This window comes from Drosophila arizonae, chromosome 4 (assembly GCF_054131065.1).
Source record: "Drosophila arizonae isolate 15081-1271.41 chromosome 4, UAZ_ARI_1.0, whole genome shotgun sequence".
Classification (NCBI taxonomy): Eukaryota; Metazoa; Arthropoda; class Insecta; order Diptera; family Drosophilidae; genus Drosophila; species Drosophila arizonae.
In genome coordinates, this window is record NC_142924.1 from 22,770,456 (window position 1) to 22,793,037 (window position 22,582).

At 39.2% G+C, this 22,582-nt stretch overlaps 4 protein-coding genes across 4 annotated transcripts in view; 2 read left to right on the forward strand and 2 right to left on the reverse strand.

Moving 5' to 3' along the window:
- The window catches only part of ome (dipeptidyl peptidase 4 omega), an 84,734-nt gene extending 70,857 nt beyond the window's left edge, over window positions 1-13,877 (reverse strand). Inside the window, exons 1-2 of the mRNA XM_018007054.2 lie at window positions 13,656-13,877; window positions 3,829-4,472 (exon numbers count right to left, since the gene is read on the reverse strand). Coding sequence (XP_017862543.2) covers window positions 3,829-4,239 — 411 coding nt within the window. The 5' untranslated portion in view covers window positions 4,240-4,472; window positions 13,656-13,877. The remainder of the gene's footprint in view (window positions 1-3,828; window positions 4,473-13,655) is intronic.
- LOC108613537 (trypsin-7) lies at window positions 7,041-12,416 on the forward strand. The gene is made up of 2 exons (XM_018007067.2): window positions 7,041-7,849; window positions 11,474-12,416. Exons 1-2 carry the CDS (start codon window positions 7,488-7,490, stop codon window positions 12,243-12,245), a joined length of 1,134 nt encoding a protein of 377 aa, XP_017862556.1. The 5' UTR covers window positions 7,041-7,487; the 3' UTR covers window positions 12,246-12,416.
- Window positions 13,878-16,623: 2,746 nt separating the features above from the next.
- On the forward strand, window positions 16,624-18,167 carry LOC108613536 (uncharacterized). Its single transcript, XM_018007066.2, has 2 exons — window positions 16,624-17,868; window positions 17,937-18,167. Exons 1-2 carry the CDS (start codon window positions 16,741-16,743, stop codon window positions 18,045-18,047), a joined length of 1,239 nt encoding a protein of 412 aa, XP_017862555.1. The 5' UTR covers window positions 16,624-16,740; the 3' UTR covers window positions 18,048-18,167.
- A 24-nt stretch (window positions 18,168-18,191) lies between these two features.
- Window positions 18,192-22,582, reverse strand: part of dlp (glypican dally-like) — a 45,065-nt gene continuing 40,674 nt past the window's right edge. The window contains exons 6-8 of the mRNA XM_018007057.2: window positions 19,942-20,492; window positions 19,711-19,880; window positions 18,192-19,651 (exon numbers count right to left, since the gene is read on the reverse strand). Coding sequence (XP_017862546.2) covers window positions 19,206-19,651; window positions 19,711-19,880; window positions 19,942-20,492 — 1,167 coding nt within the window. The 3' untranslated portion in view covers window positions 18,192-19,205. The remainder of the gene's footprint in view (window positions 19,652-19,710; window positions 19,881-19,941; window positions 20,493-22,582) is intronic.

Consider the following 22,582-nt stretch of genomic DNA (forward strand, 5'->3'; position numbering starts at 1 on the left):
TAGTTTAAAAATATTTTAAATTTAATTTTGATTATATTTTTTATGCACTTTAACTATGATTTAAATTTTTTCAATTTAAAAAATTTTTAAATGAAAGCTCTTCTTAAAGAATAATTTGTTTAGCATGCAGTTAAATGAAATTTTCAATTTTATTTTAGTTCATTTAAATTTCATGGTAAAATATAGTTAAATTTATTTTAATTATTTTTAATTCAATTAAATTTGATTTAATACATATTATTTTATATGAATATATTGAAGAACATTAAAATAATTTAATATTTTTCTCAAAATATTCCTATTTGCTAGATTTTTCTATTTATTCCAATAAATAAATAAATAAGTGGCTAGGTTAAACATATAAAAAACTTAACAACAAATTATTAAATGATTTCGGACTTCAATTCATCCCGTCTAAATTCAACTCTCTTTTTGTACATCTGATATTCACTATTGTTTTCTTTTTTCGCTAGCACAAGAACACAAGATTTATTCATTAGTTCTTTAGTCCTAATCCAAACTTGATTAATTAACATCAATTCAATGAATTTTCTAATTGATTTAAATGGAATGCAAAAGTTAAGCCGTTGTGCAAACATCACGTAACTGAGATTTAACCTTGTTTTGGTCCATCAACCATGACTTTTGCTTTTTCAGATGTTCCTCTCTTTCTCTCCCTGTCTCATTCTGTCTTTCTTTCTCTGTCACTTAGTCAGTCACTCTCTCTCGCTCTCTCTCTCTCTCTCTCTCTCTCTCTCTCTCTCTCTCTCTCTGGGGCTTCTCTGTCGAGGTCCCAGCTGACGCCCATCCACATGAGACAATGGGTACTGCATGAATACGCGTACATGTGTAACTGTGTTTTGGTCCAGCATTTCAATGCATCAGAGGGGAGCATAAGGGAGGCGGGGAGGCCTTTCATTGTGTATACATACATATATCCGAACGTGTGTATGTATGTGCGCTGTCATATACAAGAGGCCCCAAAATGGATTTCGGTACAGTCGAAGACCACGTAGCGTCACATGGCAGCACGCAGTGAAAGTGGAAGTCGAAGTGAAAGTGGCGCCTCCTCGCCCCTTGAAGCAGTTGCTACACATTTTTGGGAATTTTTCCTTCCCTCCTCCTCGCGATTTCCCCTTCACTTTTTTTTTTTTTTTTTTTTTTTTGCTGCTCCTGTGAATATGATTTGTGTGCTAAAAGTGCTCCAGCTGCCATTTTTTTTTTTTTTTGTTTGTTGCTTGTTGGCGCAGATTCCAAACAGAATATGTATAAAACGAGTGTTTTAGAGGAGTCTGGAGGTTACATAAAACGTAATTAAGAAGGCATTAAGTATCATGCATAAATCATTGAAAACTTGCACATTTACGCCGTTTTCTGTTGATGTGGCCCGCCGGGGGTCGGGGATGGATGCTGATTCTGTTATCACATGTGGGCGGGAGTGAGAGCGAGTGGAACTTACATAAGAGAGACCTTTAGTAGACCTTTAGAGCTGTGTAGCTGAAGGTAGGAGCCGTGCCGTTATAGTCGCCCATTACTGATAATTGGATGTTGCCGAAGCGAACAAAAAAAATTCTGGTGTGGCAGCCAAGTTCTCCCCATCATAGATCTGGGTCTGTTGATTGCATTTTCGGGCGACACAGAGTCGCAGAACTTTTGGCAAAAAGGAGAACTACTTCCGGCCTCCTAGAATTCGTTCTGCTCATTTTGTGTAAATGTAAATGTTTCTTTTAGAAAAAGTTCGCCTTGTTAAATTATTCTCAAAATAATCATAGCTAAAAATAAATTATACTAAAATAAAAACTTGAACAAAATAAATAAACTTCATTTGATAATTGAAAGGAGGGGTGCTAATAGATATCCTGTACCGAGCATAGGATTAGCTGTAGAAAAAGCGGACGAGTTTTCGTGATGCAGTGCGATATATAATATACGATATTCAAAATACGATATATGGTAGGTGCTATGTGATTCTTATTCGATATATTATTTTGAATAAGATCACACGATCAGTAATATACGATTTTTTTAGTACAATAATAAGTGTACAGCATACGAGAAAGGATATACGATATAAGAAATCCAATTTTTATTCGATAAACCTTTTTTTTTTTTTTTTTTAAATAAGAAATACAATCTTATAATCTCATTTAAATATATTGTATATTCATGGTACAATATAAAATATACATTATATCATATTTTATATACGATATATGTATTTAAAATATATAATTTGGGGCAAGGAGTGTCGCGATTTGCACGGATAGCCTAAATCGTGATATGCGATTGGTAATAAAAGATTATATACAATATTTAATATACAAATCATTCATTTTAAAAAGTGCCCCTATTACAATAAACATTTGATTCTATTTTGCAAAAACTCATTTATATTTCGGATTCTTTCAAAAATATCGTAATAACTTACAAACTAAGGCCAGTCGTTACAATTTTACAAATAACATTCATGTACATTGCGAAAGTGGTTTTGTGCCTGGTCAGTTGGAACAATTTTGTTGTAAAATTCGGCTCGCCAGTTACATATGGCTGGCTCATAATCAAAATATACAATTGCTTTCTAAGCAGGGTATTAAACTCATGCAGGATAAATGCTGTTGCCTTATATTTGAGTTTGTGCAGTCAAGCGATGCAAACCAGCGAAGAGAACAAACAAAATGAAAAACGGGAAACAGAAATAGAAATAAAAATAAGCATATAGAACTAAACAGGCCAAGTTAGCTGTAAGCCAGCCATAAGAGACATATCCAAAAATTGTATGTAGCAAAAAAAAAAAAAAACAACAACAAACGAAAAAAAAAAACAGCTCAAAACGAGCGTGCTCTACTTCACGAAGCGCACATTTTAAAGTCCATTCGAGCATTAAATATCTAGACACAGACAACAGCAACAACAACAAGAATAACACGGAATATGGTGCAGCAGCAGAGGTTTGGCCGAGATTTAAGCCGTAAAGGTTTTCCGACCACAAAACCGCCATGCCCATGGCCATTGCCACATCAGCCATAAAGCGTGAGTCAAAGCTCTGCAAAAGCGCTCAAAGGCAGCCGAAGCAGCGTGCGAGCGAGATAGCAATAGACAGTGAGAGAGCCGAAAGCTGAGCGAAGCTGTTGTCAGCTGTTGAGTCGTTGGGCTGAGCCACGTGCGAAAGCTTTTCGCTCGCATTGCGATTGTTTGTAAACAAGCTGAAAGCTCTACAACAGCTGGCTGTAACTGCGTGTCACAGTGGGCTGAATGTGTGCGAGCATTGAATGAAAGAGGGATTCGTTAAGGATGAGATCAATCAATAATAATATATCATTGTATAATAATATTGATGATAATAATTGGTATATTTCTGGCAGCTAAAGTCATACTCATTCATTTTCGCTTCAATGTTGGATTAAGAAATTATGTCAAAATTCAGTTTGCATTTCATTTCTGGTCAACATCAATTTAAATGATGAAAGTGAAATGTGCTCTAATTGAAGTAGAGCGTGAAATACACTCGGATATTGAATGAAATGGTTAATGACAATAATTTAATATAGACAATGGACATATATTAATTCAATTATCAAAGGCAGCGAGCGAATGAAAATTAACTCAACGACACAGACTGAAAATTAAAGTCCAAGCTCGTGCAATTTGAGGTCAATTCGAGTCATAAAACACAAATCGCAGACAAGCGACGACAAGGCACGCGCGTTGCTGTTAGCGATTGTCAAACTGATTGGAATACTTAAATATGTATGTAGAGCTATCTGTGAAATGGAAAGCTGCTGCTGCCCGCATCAAGGGTCTGCAAAGAGAGTTGAGCTGGCCACTAACCTTTCGTCTTCTGCGGGCCATCGGTGCTGTCGTCGTCTTCCGCTTTCTGCGCCACTGTCTACGCTCCTTCGTTTCATTGCCAAATAAGTTCTCGACGCTGCTGTCGCTGTCGCTGCCGCTGCCGCTGCCACTGCCACTGCCACTGCCACTGCCGGGGTCGCTGCTTTGGAGACTCTCCACATCGGAACTGTCACTTGAGTTCAAGTCTCTCTGCGATTTGCCCGCTTCAACGTCGCGCTGCCGCAGCGGTCGATAGTCGGTGGCTTCGCTGCTGCCGACGCTGCTCTTGAAACGCCCGCGAAATGATGACGCTGGCAATGCGGCCATGGATGGCAGCCGTTGCTGCTGCACTGCGTCTGCTCTGGCTGCGCCGCTTGCTCGCCTTCTGCCGTGCACTGAGCCGCGATGCATCGACTGACTGCGCAGCCGTCACATCTAGAAAGGCACTCATGCTGCCTATGAATAATGATAATACTCTTGATTCCCAGTTATGTAATGATGGTTGTTGTTATCGCTGATTTTGCTGTTGTTGTTGTTGCACTCTTTGTCGTTGGCATTGCCGAGACCGCTTAGAGATTCGCTTTATGCACTCCTGAGTTTTCCAACCAATTACGAGTGTTTTCTACCATTTGCTGTATTTGGATCTGCCAAGAGAAGTGGGCGAAAATTTGCATGTGTTGCATTAATTAGGAAATTCGATAGGTGCGCCTACGGTTTTCCATATCTCTGACATGGATTGTTGACTTTATAGCGTATGTACATGTGTATGTTTTAGCAACGGGGAAGCGGACCAGAGAATGGGCCCAGAACATGCTATGAAAAATTGCGGGAAATGAGCCAAGCCAAGACGAGTGAAATACTTTCAAATTGCGGCAAATTCGCTGCTCAGTGGATGCCCAAAGATTTGATCTACACTGCAATCAAAGCTATAATTTCCAAACAAGAGCATAAAGTAAGCAATATTTATCTACAATTTACAAGAACTAATTTAGAGCAAGCAATTATTAAGACTTTAGAGTGGAGCTATGAAAAAACGGACAGTTAAAGAGCACAGAAAGTTTTTACATTTGATTAATGGAAGTATAAAGGGATAAAAATGTACAAATACAAATCTAATAGAAATCGAAGATGAAGAAGCTCTCAAAGATTTACTTTACTACTATATATTATATTATATGAATATTTATTTTAATATATTTTTATGATTAAGACAACTTAAACATTATTGTAATCTTAATTTGAAATCGCGCAAGTGAACTCTCGATTAATCTCCGCCTCTCGCGCTCATCAATTAAATGCGAAAATTTAAATATTCCGTTTAGTATTTTGTTAATTCATGGCTCAATAAAAAATGCAAAAAGAAAATATCAAACGAAAACAGCGGCAAATGAAGCGTCGAATGAAAATGCGAATTTTGCTTGGTTTTCTTTTTGCCTTTAGGCCCGTTGCTTGCAAGTGAAAAGCGTCGGAAAACATAAAAGGCACAAATGAGGAGTAAATTGCGAGTACCGATGCCGCGGCCTCCACATATCGCACATGATGACACAGGTAAACGAGCTCATCTTGTGACAGCAAAACCTTAATCTGCCCAATACCGAGCGATTAATACTACACGTGCATTAACTGATAACATGTATTATTGACTACTAGTGAACTAAAGTCGAATTTAGCTGTCAACTCAAGAAGTATAAATTAGAATGCAATGTCGTAAGTCAAAGTCAATTTAAATAAAGGAGAAACAATATTATAGCCCAATGCAAACGACTGCACAATACTGGTTCATGGATCATATTAAAAATATATTAAAATATCTATAGATATTATTGGTGAGGATTAGTAATCTATTTGGGCTTTAAGCTGTTTCGTCCGACTAGGTAGAGGAAGCTTGACAATTCGTAAAGCTTTTTTGAATTTAAAAAAGAAAACTCCAAGGGAAATATCAAACGAAAACACCGACATAACTGAATTATACAAATTTATGATATAGTTTTATTGAATTTGCACTCTACCAAAAGCTATTCATATGCATGTACTTTAATTCCAAATTCTTTACATATATATTTTTAATTTAAACTAAAATACTTCAAATATCGTATAATAAGAAGAGATTTTATTTTTGTATTATTTTATGTTATATATTTTTTGTAAAATCATTATAATTTATAAGAGGTAAGAAACAAAAAAATAAAGCAACAAATCAATTCTATTATTTGTATAAACAAAAGCATAACTTATTATATTATGTGTGATCAAATGAGAAACATTCCTAAATTGCAGTAGGGAATTTATTTTATTAATTATTGTTAAATATTTATAATAGATTATAGATTAAACATATTTTGTTAATTGGGAATGCAAATGAAAAGGTAAATTTAGAATACTACGGTTATATACAAGAAATACTTCCAAGCTTGCAAATATTTCGGACTGTAATTTCTGCTACTCGGCGGATAAGTTAAGCAACTTATTTTCTCTTTAAAAAATATCCAACGCGTTTGTCAAAAAATAGAGCAGTGTATAAAATATAACTATTCATACAACTTTATTATAGCTTTTATGAGTCTTAAATTAGACTCTTTCAGTTTCAGAGCAAAACCCCCGCAAAGCCAATCAAATTATATTTAAACTTGCAAATCACGATATCTGGATTCTCTGTTAACTCAATGTGTGTCAGCCGGCAAGAAAAGCGTATTGCTCCGCTCAGGAAATGGCTATTAAATGGGCTATCAAAATAATCCATTGCCGCATTCGATAAGCATTTAAATTGATTTAAATTCTTGCTGTGTATTGACGTTGTGGGCATAATAAACAAAATTTTAAATCGATGCCGCCCAGGCACAAGAACAGGCACAGCCCCACCCCCAGCCTCAGGAAAAGCCCCAGAGACAGTGCGCCACACATACGCACGCACACGCACACGCACACACACACAATGACTGACAGATACAGAGAGGGAGCGGGAGACTCTCACCCGGAGGAGCGACTGCACACCATAGCAAACTGTCACATTAGCATATTGAGAACGCAACGGGCCAACAAAAATGCGACTTGTTCTTTGCTTTGTTGTTTGCCAGTCAAGCGGCGATGCCGTTGACGTAGACGTAGACGTTGACGTTGACTCTGACTCTGACGTTTACGTCGAAGTCGACGCCGACGTCGGTGTCGCAGTCGGCTGCGCAACTTTGGCTTGGCCAGCAGATCGTGGCCGAGGCATTGGCTGCGGTATCAGTCGCTTTGCAGACTTTCGCGTGTGCGGTCGAACCGAAAGAGACTGAGTCGGAGAATCAGAGAAGCGCGACAGCCGTTATATCAAAAGAATATCCAATAAGAGGAAAGACAGACAGAAAGACAGAAACGAGAAATTCTGTATGTTTGGGCGCGACTTGTTGACAGTTTGAATTATGTGCTGGACGAGTGTGAAAAGTGAGAAATAGTCCATACAAAACGAATTGGATGCATGTGATTAACATAATTAATAAGTGAGGTGAATGGGTATACACCCGATGAACCAATCTGAAGCCAAAAATCACAAAATATCTACAAGTTGTTGTAACGGTAACAAGAGTTGAGTTGAGTCGAAGCCAGCGTTTAGCTGCCTCATTAAGCTATCATTGCACGCGCGCAACAACAAATCGTTGGCCAACCAGTTAGAGCTGAAGATGCGGCTGCTGCTCCACTTACATCACTGGCCATTAGCATTGGCCATCGCTTCCTGCATTGTCGCCGCCTCAACAAGCACAGCAGCAACAGCAAAAGCAACAACAACACCAACAACAGCGCCAAGTGGGGCCACATCAAGAACGACGACAGCAACATCATCCTCCATACCAGGCAAATATCAGGCATATGGCAGCCAACACCAGCCGAAGAAGCTGCGAGTTGGAATCGGAGCTGCTGGCAACTCCAACGGCAGTGAACCAGTAAACCAGTTCCGGCAAAATCCGATCAAGAATTGGTTTGGCGTCTTCAATCGTAATAATTCGCCAGCGGCTCACAGCCAAACGCCGACATGTTCCTGCAGGTGGGTACAGGTGGGAAAAAAACAGTTCCACTCAAGATTGCAACTGACGGCATCCAGTTAGCCGAGTTAGTTAACCGGCCGCATTTTATTGGGTGTCACTGTCACGGCATACAAATCGCGCTTACAGTTAAAGAGGCAACTGCACGCGATCAGTGCACTCCTCTAGATCTTCTCGAGCATCAGGAAATGTCATCTCTTATGAATATTTATGTAGGTGGCGAGCTTGCCACACACCGTTGCACACAATCCAAACATGGCTCAATAAGTGCCCCATTATGAACCCAACTCAGCTGTCAGCGCTGAGGGCAAGACGAAACTAATGCAAATTATACAAAAGTGGCCTAACGGCAAAGATTCTAGTTTTAGTTCCGACTATACTTATGTTTGGAACTGAGGAAGATCTTATTAATAAATGAGCAAAGGCAGTTGGCTTAAAGGGGTAAAAGTTGGCTAGCATTTCTAATTTCTTCAGCTAATTCGTGTTCTTAATTGAAGGTAAAAATGAAAATTTTAAATTTGGAATGCGAGTATCATATTATTATTCTTTAGTTTTCTGTTGTGCTTGAGCTGAAGCTAAGCAATGAGGAATACAATACAGGCTCATAATTTATAATAAATGGAAATTTTCTTTTCAGTTTTTTTTTTTACTAGTATAACAAAAATCTCCCAACGCGTAGTTAATAGGCCATTAATTAACTTCTATTTAATTTTCCGATTCCCCATAAAATTATAAAAATATTCGAAACTAAAGAAAGATTACTCTGCTCAATGAGATCCACTGGAAAATCACTTAACAGATGTAAGCCCAACATCAGCCTAATATAAAGATTAAATATCACATGATTGTTATAGAAAATTAATACACGAAAATTTCATCAAATTCCCATCAATTAATTAATTTTATTTTGTGTCTAAATGACAGTTAAATTTTTGTTTAAATTTAGAATGCAGCTTAAACCAAAAAGCTGAGCAGCTTGTAGTTCCAATTAGAAAGTAATTTTCGAATACCAATTGGATATTTATAGGGTTTAATCATCCATAGATTGAAATTTCGAGAAATAAAGTGATTTTAACTTTTGATAATGAGAGCAGCAACAAAGAGAATTGCCTTTCTAAATAATGATGTTAGTCTTTATGGCTTTCCATTTTACACATCAAATTGAAAATTAACTCAGAGCTTGGCGCTGCTCTGCACTTGGTTACATTCTGAGGCATACTTGGGGCAAACTCCACCTTTGTGGCTCTGCTACGCTACGCAGTTCTTGACTCTGGAGTTGTCGATTTGAAAGGCATTCCTGAGATGCCTGCGGCAAAGTGCAAATTGCATTGCCGTGGTGCTTTGCGCTGCCAATGGGGATTTGCAATGGGTTCTAGGCTCTCGACATTGGCATTGGCATTGGCATTTTGAAGTACCCCAGGGTATTGATGGAGTCCAAACAGCTTGCATGAATGCAGAGACACTTCACTCCAGGGAGTTCTTAAGAATGCGTTTGTCGGCACACCCAGCTTTGGAATTTTAACGATCGACTAAACTTTTCCAAGAGACTCGACTAGCTCGAATTAGCTTAGGTCAGTTTCAGAGTGAAGTGAAAAAGTCTCTTCCAGATTTTCACTTTTATTTTCGAACATATCAAAATTTATGACCATTAAGACTTCAATACAGATGTTTTTCTTTTTGTAAAGGTTTTCTACTTTTACCCAAAAGAACGAATAAATCCCATTCCTTAGTCACGTAGGCTAACGTCTTCAGCATTTCAAAACTTTGATCGTATAAGCCTCAAACCCGTTTTAGTTCTTCTTTTTGTAGCTTTTATATTTATTTTTACTTTTTTTTGCATATCAAATTAAATGGGTCTGATTTCCATAAGCTTTGATAAGAGCTTTGCCTATTTTAAATATTTCAGTTCTCTGAATTGTATTTATATACTGTATGAGATGGGTAAATATACATATAAACACACATATATAAATTCATATGTATTCAGATATCAGGTAGGGCCCATGCGTCATATGTTCATTGGCATTTAGCAAAGGGAACGTCGCATTCTCTTTGAATTGGGTCGCCGATTTTTATTGTCTTTGTTTTTGCATGTCTCTGGCTTTCGGGACGCCTTCAATTTTGCCTTGCCTTGCCTTTCCTTGGCCACCATTTTTGGGGCAATGACTCGGTTAAGCAACGCCAAAAAAAGATATCAAGCCCGAGATTGTTGTTGTTTTAAGCAGACGATTGATTTGTGGCCAAAAAATATATTTAGTATATAAGTTTGTATAGCCTGACTTTAGAGAACTGGTTGTTCTTCCCCTCTCTGCATCTCTCTCACACACTCTCCCTCATTTCATTTATCAATCTGCCTCTCAATCTCTTTCCATTTCTCAGTGCCTCTTTTGAATGCATTTACTTCAGTTTTTGGCAATTATAAACCAGTTTTATGTAACGATGTCATTTCAAATATGTCGGAAAAACTGCAAAACGAATCAGTTGCACGCCAGCTCGTTAAAGACTTTGACACTTTCTTTGCGGCATTGGTAATGAGGTTTGCTGGGTTGTTGAACTCTGAACTACTCATCGAAGATTGCCTTCAATGAAATGAACATGGAAAATTGAGTTTCGTCTGGAATGAACAGGAAACTAATTCTGCTTCAATTGTGGTGCAAATCAAAGTATTATAGAATCAGGAAAATAATTATATAATAAGTGTTGGCTGGGAAATGTATTTTGATTAAAGCATTGTTCATTATTAAATATTCATTATTCAATTTAAATATTTGTTTTAGAGTTATGTTATAAATTGCTTTATAAAATATTGTGTTCAGTCTGCAAAATTTATTCAGTAAATTCTCTGATATGTAACGACAAAAGCTTGAATCTCTTTGTGTTAGGGCTTGCAAAAAAAAAAAAATAGATACAAATTGTTACTACATGAAATACAAAAAATTAACTGAAATACATCTGAAGCCTTTAAGTAAAATGTCATTAAGGGAATATTTTATGTGTATGGACGACTTCACTTGCCTATTATTTACCTATATTTCTTTTATTTTAAAAAGTTTACATTAAAACACTACAAAATCTTATTCGTTTCATGCAATAAATTTAAATTTAATAAATACACTGGGCGCCGATAGGAAGGTTTAGTGAGACGATGATTTAGATTGGATGATTTAAATAAGTATAAACAGATTATGTAGTTTGTGTTTAAGGACATTGACTTATATGAGTCAATAAAGAAGGCGTGGTTCGGGTGGCCTTCAGGGTTCATACATCCTACAAACGGTGTGTATCTATTATTCTAAGTATGCTAAAATGCAATGCATTGAAATCTAAATGAACTCCTAAATTAGATAAGAGTCTATGCTCATGACTTAAGATGACCTTCAATAATTTGGTTTAGAATTTAGATTTCTGGCCTACAGTGCTAAGTCAGTATGGCTACCCATCTTCAATGCTTATCATGCCTTACTAGAGTAGAGAACAATGCCACTGCATGCTATAATTGAACTGCGAAAAGAGTTTGGTGCAGTCGGTCGCAGTGCACTCAATTGTCAGCAGCTTGATGGAGTGGATGACAAACATATATAATATACTGAGGTCCGCTCACATTCTGTGCTTTTCGACTGTTGCAGGTGCGGGGAGCGCAACGACGAGTCGAGGATCGTCGGGGGCACTACAACTGGCGTCAGCGAGTATCCCTGGATGGCCAGACTGAGCTACTTCAATCGATTCTACTGCGGTGGCACGCTGATCAACGATCGCTACGTGCTGACGGCGGCGCACTGCGTCAAGGGCTTCATGTGGTTCATGATCAAGGTGACTTTCGGCGAGCACGATCGTTGCAATGACAAGGAGCGTCCGGAGACGCGCTTTGTGCTGCGCGCCTTCAGCCAGAAGTTCAGCTTCTCCAATTTCGACAATGACATCGCCCTGCTGCGCCTTAACGATCGCGTGCCGATCACCAGCTTCATCAGACCCATCTGCTTGCCCCGCGTGGAGAAGCGCGACGACTTGTTCGTGGGCACGCGTGCCATTGCCACAGGTTGGGGCACGCTCAAGGAGGACGGCAAGCCCTCGTGCCTGCTGCAGGAGGTGGAGGTGCCAGTGTTGGACAACGACGAGTGCGTGGCCCAAACGAACTACACACAAAAGATGATCACCAAGAACATGATGTGCTCCGGCTATCCGGGAGTGGGCGGACGCGACAGCTGCCAGGGCGATTCGGGAGGTCCTCTGGTCCGCTTGCGGCCCGACGACAAGCGCTTCGAGCAGATCGGCATCGTCTCCTGGGGCAATGGATGTGCGCGACCCAATTACCCAGGTGTCTACACCAGAGTCACTAAATATCTCGACTGGATTGTGGAAAACTCAAAAGATGGCTGTTTCTGCGACGAGGATTACTAAACGTTCGAATTCTCTTTCAATTTAGTTCTAGTTCTATATTTAGTCTTAATGCTCTATATATATATAAATATTTTGTACTTTTATACAGAGAGATAAACACGAAAAAACAACTGAATAAAATTATAATATACTTAGTATACATCGTAAAAAAGAGAATTCTGTTGAGGAAAATTAATCTAGTTGTTCTTGACCTCTTTGGAAATGTAGTATTCGTGTAGATATTGTAATTCCTTTATTATACTCATGTCCTTCTTTTAATATTTTTAAATACTCGTTATAATATTTACGCTTAGCATGATTTTTGACAAAAATAAGATACACGCCATCAAAGAAGTCACACAGAAGTATTTGGTACGAAGTATTTTCTAGTCGTGCTTTTCGCTCTTCAGGGATACAACAATATCAGAAAAGCAGAACCCTGCTTGGGCAATTTTCAACTGCTTGCCACGCGTCTGCTTGCTATAAACACTGCTTGCATTCGAAATTTTCTTATTCAGTTTTCCTTTACATATTGTAATTCATTTACAATATAATATAGCAACGAAAGAATTAAAGTAATAAAATAACTAAATAAATATTATGCATTGTATATTGGCCACTATATGTATCCAGCTATCAGACTCAATCCCTATTATGATGAAATAATATAGCACCGGAATGTTCTTCAGAATCTATTCTGTTTTGAAAATGCAAAGGAAATTCCAAGGTTATTTCTTAAAGAGAACAACTATGTTAACCAAATACCTCGTAGACAATGGTGTGTTTCATGATTCCCATACTACTCGTTGAATACTCACTGTATAATATTCCTAACTACCAGTCGAAGCCAATCTTAGGCACATGGCAAACATACACAACACTTACATATAAGAGCAGCTGAGCTTATACTAACATAACAAACAGAAGCGCTCACATTTGACTTTTCGATACGGTGTCTGCGCCAAAAAAATGAAAGAAAAAGCAAATAACGATGAGGAGTATCGAAAAAAGCTGTTGCTGCTGCTGCTGGAAAACTGGTTTCACCTTGCTGAAACAGTTGTGAATATACAGAGCCTAAAGCCAGAGACATCTAGCATTTGTACTAACTACAAAGAGCATCAGAGCAGCAGCAGAAATCTCTAAAGAGTTGAAATGAAGAGGAGAGCCCAATAAATACGCTTGCTCAAAGTAAACTCGTCGAATTAGTTTACTTTTGGTATTTCGCCTAATTGCCAAACAGAACTCGGAGTGAATCACTCCCAACGACTTGAAAGTCTGAAGTACCGAGAGCCAGATAGTATCACTGATAACAACACTATATTTAGCCCACTCTGTTGCACTAATGGCCACTTTGAGGTAAAAAGCCGCGTCTCAGTTAATTTAATGGCAATGCAGAGATTTTGTCATTTGCGTAATTCACTTGCAACTCACTTGCGTAATTGTTCAATATGAAAATGAAGATTCGCGCATTCGCAAGATACTTTTGTATCTTGTTGTCTTTTCTACTGTCGCCTTCCAGGTCTCTTGGCCTTTGCAGCAGCAGCTTGTGGCAACTTTTTGACTTTTTCTTTTGTAATTGTCGTTCGTTTTCAACGAGCTTATAGTTTTCTTGTTTTTCGTCGCTTTTCGCTGCCAGCAGCTGTTGTTTACCGTTTGCCGCTCGCGCACCCACTGAAAAAAAAACACAAGAAAAAGCCGCCATGCGTTGATCGCTCCCAGAGATTGTTTGGAGCATCGTCTCGGGTGCTGCTCACATGCTCAGCTGCTCAGCTGTTGAGTTTATATGTAGTTGCAAAATTATTGTAACTCCTCTCTCACTCGCTCTCGACCTCTCTCGCTCGTTCGGTCTATCTGTCTCCGGCAGAGTTTAGTAGGCCTGTATTATATGAAGTAGTCAAATGACATTTTGTACACAGGCCGACGTAAATTTGTTTACATTTAACATTTGTAAATCAACTTATATTTTATTTGAGGATATACTCAATTTTGAACTTACCGATATCATGTCTTCGCCGGATAAAGAGGAAGTCGCCAATTCTGACGACAGTCAATTGCCAGAGATTGACAATGATCTACAGCTGGCCGCGACGCCCTTAAATGGGGATATTTTTGCAGAGATTGACAAACGCTTGGGCTTGCTGTTGGAACGGGCCAATAAGCTGGAGAACACGCTGAATCAACTTAATGGTAAATGCATGAGTGAGAATCAGAATCTGGAACTGGACCTAATTAAGGATGTGGGCGATGATAATCGCTTTGAAGATGACAGTGATTTGACTGGATCTGACAGCTTAGATCCAGATTCATCAGATACCAATGCTGCCATTGATGCCCTTTCTGAGGACCTTCAGAAAATACATCTGGACGAACACGAAGATTAGTTACAGCTGGGAGCTATACAGAAGTACATTGCGAAAAGAATTTCAATCCCCACATACATGCACACCAAATACTTTCCACTAAACATTAGAGAGAAAATTCGTTATCAATGTAAACTAACTACGTTATTGTTGTGATTTGCTAATGTAAAATTAGGCTCATCGATTGCTCTGGTGGCGCCATCTATGAGTTAATTTCCGTATTAAAAAGAGTTACAGCTTGCCAGCAAACTATATGCATACTGCTTGTCGCTCCCTCATAAGCTTTGCAATATAGCTCTGTTTCGAAGAAGCTCCACAGAAGAGCACAAGACTTTCCGCTGGGATCTATGTATTTATTTGTTTGTATACATACCCTCAACCTATTAGAACGAGGCAGATAAAATATAGCTATATATATTCTTTATCTTTATCGGCGGCGAAGAACTAAAGCGATTTAGACTTGCCCAACTGTCTGTGTCGATCTCAGAGCTTGAAAGAGCTAGAGTAATGCAACTTTGTTGTAGGCCCCTGTAAAACAAACTTAAAGCGAGTAATTTTTTATTGATCATATTTTATACAATTTTTGTTTTTGTTCTATTTTGGATATCAACCCCAAGTCATCTTGATAATTTGTACATTGTACATTGTACATTCATAGGTCTTATTATATTTTCATCATTAATCCATACACATGTCACTGTTTGCTTTTTGTTTACACATATTTATCGTATTCAATTCATGTTTCACCATACCACAATATTTATTTGGGTCGGCAGTTTTGTCTCACAGATAAAGTTGCATAGGTGAGAGCACCAGATGTCGTTATAAAAGAATTTCTTTCCATAATATGCCACCAGCTCTACGCAATGTTCCCTCTTATAGCAGTTATTTGGCTACCCATAGCCCCATCTTGTAATGTTGGGTTGCTGGCCGCTAGTAAAGGAAATAAATGCGGAGTTAGTGGAAAGATTTGTTAAGCTCATCCAATAGCATCGTCTTGTGCTTAATTTTAATATAACAGCATCCAGATCATCTTTATTTTCAAATGTGACCAAATTCGCACCTAATTCCTGGTAATTGTGCAGAGCTTCGAACCAAGTTACTCTTCTCCTTCTTTCTATATAGAAATATTTTGAGTTCACTTTTAGAAAAGGCTCAACATCCGCATCAAAATTATTTTCAATTTCCAGTAAGTGGCTCAGTACATGTTGAGCCAATTCAACAATTCAGCACAGTTGCAGAACAATAACTAATTTAGGTTAAACAATCTCTGAGACCTAAGCTTTACCTTCAGGGCTGCCATCCACATCTGTTCTTAAAAATAGAGAATTATTATTTTATTCCGTTGTACTCTAAAGCCTATTTATGATAATTAAATGAATTGCACATTAGCTCAAGAGTTGAAATTTGCTATATGTAAAAAATAAGTACTGTAATTAATTAATAGTTATAATTTCCTCAAAGTTTCGACAGCTCTGTGGAAAAGAAAACAATGGTTAGTGATATTGTACGTAAACGTAAAAAAAAAAAATTCCAGACTTTATTTCTGAAATCGTGTGGATATTTATAGTGGAACTAAATAACCATTAGCTATCGACTCACATTAATTAGAAATTAAACTGTTCTTTGTATATATTCCATTCCTAATTTAAAACGAGCGACAAGTCACGAAGTTCTATATACTAAGAAATTTGAACTGGAAATGAGTCATATTAAAATTATTATTTTATTACTATTAATTCTTAAATGTAGTATCATTTATTATATTGTGCCAGAATAACGCATATTAATTTATATCCTAATTACTATTTATTTATTTATTGTTACAAAAAAAATAATTCTAAATAACAAGCTTTAAGCCAGAGCAACGAAGGCCTTCAGGCGCCTACTTACAAATAGTAACAACATATGTGAAACTACAAGATTTAAAGATTTAAAGGCGGTCCATTCTTTTGAATCAATTGTGACGTCATATTGATATTGACTCACAACTGCTCGCGCAAGCAGTGCTAATCGAAACTGCTTGACTTTCTGACAAGCAGTTTTATCAGCTGATTGTCAACAGCACGCTTTTATTTTTGTAGATATTTGAGTAGGCATCTTTTTTTATAGTTCCCAATTTTTGTTGAATTGTATGAAAATTGTTTAAAGTTGAAATGTTTGACAAACTCAACGACGATTGCTGGCTGACCATCCTTAAATATGTGAATCTTAAAGACCAAGTGAGCCTGGCGCACATCTCCAAGAGTCTGCGGTCTGTTGTTCGGTACCAGTGGGAGCACCTCAGGGTCGCCTACTTGGACCAGGCTCTGCTAGAACGTTTCGAGCAGCAGCCAAGCGAAATGGAGGAGTTCCTCCAACTCGCCAGTAGTTCGCTGCAGAATCTGACAATCAAGCAAACTGATATTGCGCTACTACAGAAATGGAGAGCGTATGAATTTCCTAAATTGGTGACGCTCGACTGTGATCTGGGGTTTGAGAGCGAAGAGGAGACCGACGAGAAGGTGTTATTGTTGACGCAGCTCTTTCCGAATCTACGCCAACTAACACTACTTGGCAACACTACTGGCCGACACATATGGGCCTGGGATCAGCTGCAGGAACTGAACCTACTGTGCTGCGAGAGCCTGGACACGTCCACATTTGAGCAGATTTTCAGCGCCATTCCGTTGCGCAAGCTCACTCTGCTTTACTACGGGTACAACACGAATATGGGTGACGATGTGCTGCCCATATCGAAGTGCTCTACGCTGGAGGAGCTTGTCATGGATGATCATCACCTGCTGGGCGACTTCATGCCCAACCTGCTGCAGTTGCCCCGCTTGCGTCGTCTGGCCTTTTATACCCGCGACTATTACGAGTATCTGCTGGAGACGGTGAGCAAGCTACGACCGCTCAGAGTGAAGGCGTTGCTCTTCCACGACGCCTTCTGGAGCAGCTCGTGCGTGAGCCAGGTCATGATGAGCATGACGAATCTGCGCCGTCTTGTGCTGCACGACGACGACATCGAGACCAAGGAACTGCAAAAAATCTGCGCCACATTGCCGCAGCTAGAGGAATTGCATTTGACGAAAATGCGTGCACTGCCAACGGCTACCCAGCTGTGGGACATGGTTGGTGCCAGCCAATCCCTAAAGATTCTTAACCTATCGGGCAATCGGTTGAATAGGCAGTTCTTGGATCTGAGCAGTGAGTGCTTGGATCGAGTGTTGAAGAAGCGGAGTATATCCTCGCCCCTCACACTTCACCTGCACAATACCTTGCTGAAGTGCGATCAAACTGAGGTAAATAGATCAATAGCAATGGAATAGGATCTAATATTTGTGTCTATATGTGAATTTTTCTATTCCAGATACTCAAAAAGCTAAAGCATCCAAATTTGGAAGTCTCCTTCCAGCCCATCGATTTGAATGTCTGGAGCTCTCGATTTGTGGAGATTGAATTTAATATTCACACAGACTAAGTTCTTCGTATCTGTAATTAATTTCGAAAAGTGCCTTTTGTGATAAATCCAAAATAGCAGTAGAGCTAACAATAAATATCAGTTCGGTGTAATACCAGCCGAGTTATATAGGAGGTAAAATTTTGCCTTTACGTTTTAATGCGCTTCTCAATGAATTCATCTTTTTCACTTTAATATTCTATTCAATGTTTGTTCACTGTTGTATTTGCGTTTAATACATACATACATAAAAATAATACAATTATTAAAAATTATAAAAAATTCAAAAATAAATATACATAAATATTTAAGCTTTATCTGCTAGGGTTACAAATGCGCTTGCTTCAAAACCGATCTGTTAATAGATGCGTCTAAGGACGTGTTTCAATCGTATATATATATAGTATATAATGCGTGTATTATATAACCAATCCGTGTATCCGATTATCTTAATTGAAACGAGGGAAGGGTCAACTAAGTTACTAAATTACATTTCAGTACAGTTAGAATTTAGTTATCGCTGCTTACGCTGGGTGTTAATTCAAAATGGTTAAAATATTTGCTGGCAACTGTTACGTATATGCTTGTTGTATGTATATGTGTATAGAATATGTATAAATATAATACAAATATAAGTTCGCTTAGTGCACGCTATATGTTTATAGTTAATTTTTGCTAAACGATCACAAATAACCAGGCACTCACACAGGCACTCGCAATAGCTCATTCAGACATGTTCATTCACGCATACTCACACGCTTACAGATTAGAATTTCGCGCTTACGACTTAGGTTAATGGACTTAAATCTTCTAAATGGGGGAGAGTGGTAAGGGGACTCGTTACGTCGTCCTTTCATTTAGCCAACGTTGGACAGCACTTTCCAAAGGGCAGCAATTATCGATAAGTAATCGATAAACTGGCTCCTTTCGAGAGGCTTGGCCAGAGCTGGGGAGGGCTTCGTATTTTTGCTCATTGCTTTTTCATTGCTTTGACAAAAGTTTTTATAAAATTTTGGACTTGCATTTCGTATAAAAGAAGTTCTAATAACATTTTTGTTTCATGGATGAATGACTGAGAGGTGTGGGCGTGCAGCGGACGGTGGAGCGTCAAGGGCTCCACATCGGCTGCACTTGTTCGCTTGCTCGCTTCGCTTTCGTTGGGGGCAGCGTTTTGTAAAATCACAGCAAATCGGCGCATACGCCGCCGAACCACGCCATATATAGGGGCAGCAGATAGACGACCAGAGCCCTTCGCAGCGTCATCTTCTCCGGTGCGCTGGAGGTGCCTGTGGTGCTACCTGTCGACGAGTCGGGGACGGTGTCTTCTTCGTCATCCCCAATATTGTGGCTGTTGAGCGGATCATCTATATCGTTATTATCGCGGTCCAGATGCGTGGTGTGCACCAGCGGGTTCTTATCATCCACATTGGGACGCGATGTGTGGCTGGTAACGGACGGATTGGTATCCTCATCATCGTCATTCTCGGCATTGACGCGCACCGACGGATGATCCACGTCCGGCTTGTGGCTGGGCTCGAACGGACCTAGGCCAGAGCCTTCGTCATCATCTTCGTCATCCTCGGACCCAGAGCCAGAGCCAGCACCACTGCCCATATATGGTTCCTCTGCAATTCAAGAGCGACAATTAGAATGCAACACTCCTCACAGTTCGCAGCTGACTTACCCTGCTCGCTCCAGTCCACATCCTGACCATTGTAGGCGTTTCGCAAGTGGTTGATGGCGTTCTTCAGATGGAACAGCTGCGTGGACATCTGCGCAGTTTGGCGAGCGCTCGCTGGATTGCCGCTAAACTCAGGATTCGAGCCATGCTCTGTGGTTACCGAGTGCATATATCTGGGAAGGCAAAGTCGTTAATAAGCAGATGCTGGGACCTGTCAGCCTGTCAAGCTCTCACCTGTCTATGGTGTGCCCATTCCAGCACATGCCGTCCACATCGGATGAGGTGGCGATGTCCTCATTGCTGCACATCGAGTGCGGCAGGTTCGACCAGAACTTCTTGTAGTCCTTCACACGCTGGCGAATGTCCCGCACAATCTTGTCCAGAATGGGCTCCCTGCTGCCGCCGTTGCTGTCGCCATCGTCGTCGTCGTTGTCGTTGCGACTGTTCTGCTGCTGTTGCTTGCGTCGCTGCTGCTTGCGGCGTTGCTGCTGACGCCTGTTGCCGCCTCCATTGCCACTGGCCACGCCCTGCTCTTGCGACTGCTGTGCCGATGAGTCCTGCAAGCCGGGCTCGGCCGCTCGCCGCTCACGCAGCACAATCGCCTCATCCAAAGTGGCATCGATGTCCAACGTGTCCGCTTCCGGCGTGCTGTGCGCACGCAGTTCCTGCACGGCGGCGGCAGATGGCGCCAGCAGCATTTTGGGACTAATTGAGCGCTTGGCGCGTCCCAAGGTAGGCTTGCCGCAGCCCTGGAACACACGATTGGTGATGTCCTGACCAGAGTCCTGGAAAAAAAGAGTGTTCGAAGCTATAGATCATGGCATAGAAACGAAGAGCTTTAGAAAGACTTGTGTGAATCAACCAAGGCAAAGTCTTACCATACACTCTATATGGAAACTTAACAGTGTGCTAACCTTTATTTAATACTAGTATTTTTATTATAAATATTGGGAATTATAGACCTTAGCTTATTTATATGAATTATTTATAAAAATTGTATTTGCCATTTGATTCAAATGAAAATAATTATTTATTTTATTATTATTTAAAAACATGTACTATTATTGCTTTGAATGTTATTTTTAGTTATTTCATAATGTAAATAATGCGTACATTTTAATATATTATTGTTATTGTTCATTTTTGTAACTTTTTGTTATATATAACGATAAAAATTAGTAACTATAAAACACTTTTTTTTTTAATTGAACCCTCGACTTGGTGTCGATCTAAAAATACATATGTATATATTTTAAACTCAAGATCAAATTGAGTTCTTCATTAGCTATGAAAGCAGTATTTAAAGGCATATTCTTTCTAATCGATAGCTATTTGCCATCAAATTACGCATTCCCTAATAATTTGTGATGCCTTCTATAGTCAATGAAACTCGCCACAATTGAGGATTCGCTGAGATAATTTCTACAGTTGCATTGCATGGACGCATGCCAAGAGCTATTTATAGCTGGACGTCATACAAAGAAAACCATATATGTTTGATTTACTACTCATGCAATGAGCAACGAGACCCTCAATAAATCGTTGGACGGTCTGGGCTGTCTTATCAGCGCAACTTTATCGAGGGGCGGTAATTGTTGACACGCTGACTACCTCAAGTTGTTTGCAGACTAGACAAACAGACAGTTGCGAGCAACTACCTTTTACAGTTAAGGGTCTGGTTAGGGTTAGGTTTAAGTAGGTCTTATCTAACTGGCAGGCAACAGCAGTCGACAAGCGGCTCTTGGCCTATCCCAACTATAAAACAATACTAACTGTAGTCGCCGGAGCTAAGAGCTGTTGGCAATCTGTGATTTGCTAAAAAATAATGCTTTGAGATGCTAAGAAAAAAACTAATAAGAATTAAATTAAAAACTATTCTGCTTACGCCGTTTGGCCTTTTATGAGGCCGACAAAAAAAAATACACAAAATAAACACATTAAAAACAGAATGCCGCAACAGCAACAACTAAAGATATAGCACACATACACACACACCGAAATAAACAACAAACAAAGTAGAAATGTATAAATTTTAAATGGAAATATAAATTAAATTCATATGGGAACCAAATGTTGTGCAAATAAATCGTTAAAATGGCAAACAAAACACACGAATCGAGAAATCGAAAAACCGAAAACCAAAAACCGAAAAATGAACAAATTTGGAGCCTTGAAATATTACAGCAATCAAAATTCAATAAATTCTGCGCAATATTCATGAGTGTAAATATTTTCCGCTTTTTATTTTTAATTGTGTAAATGAACAGACAACACGGAATCTGTGGATCAAAGCCATAAAATGGCATATGGAGTAGACCGAATAATATGAAGATAGGAGAACAAAACGAAAATTGAATATTGCATATTGAATATGGAATATTAAATATTTAGCGATATCAGATTCAGAACCCAGCCCACAGCTGACACTATTCATCGGTTTTCCCATACTTAATATTGGGGAATTGGGTTCGGGTTAGTCAGTTATTCAAATGAGTTGGGGCCTTGCCAGGCGGACAGCTTTATGAGATAATTTATAAACTAAATTCAATGGCCATAAAAATACAAGTCGGCAGCTGTTTGCCTAACGAGTTAAGTTCTAGCCGAGTATTATATACTATGTGCTTAAACGATCAGCGAATAGATACTCTTTAATGAAATTGGGCTAAGTGACAATGTGATTTGATTCGTCATCTTCTCTCTCTCTCTCTCTCTCTCTCTCTCTCTATGCCCTCAATTGCTTCTCTTCTATTTTAATAAAACGGGAAAGTAGAGTAGTATCAGCCTGTCTCTCTCTGCCCTCAGCACTCTTCTATTGCTATTAAAGAATTCCTCTCCTCAACAGAGTAGGCTCATCTTCTCTCTTACTGCATTCAGT

Excerpts from the sequence above, each read along its gene's own strand:
- LOC108613536 (XM_018007066.2), top strand. The coding sequence starts at position 16,741 with ATGTTTGACAAACTCAACGACGATTGCTGGCTGACCATCCTTAAATAT. Across the intron at positions 17,869-17,936 it reads TGAAGTGCGATCAAACTGAG|ATACTCAAAAAGCTAAAGCA; the intron begins GTAAATAGATCA and ends TTTCTATTCCAG.
- LOC108613537 (XM_018007067.2), top strand. The coding sequence starts at position 7,488 with ATGCGGCTGCTGCTCCACTTACATCACTGGCCATTAGCATTGGCCATC. Across the intron at positions 7,850-11,473 it reads ACGCCGACATGTTCCTGCAG|GTGCGGGGAGCGCAACGACG; the intron begins GTGGGTACAGGT and ends CGACTGTTGCAG.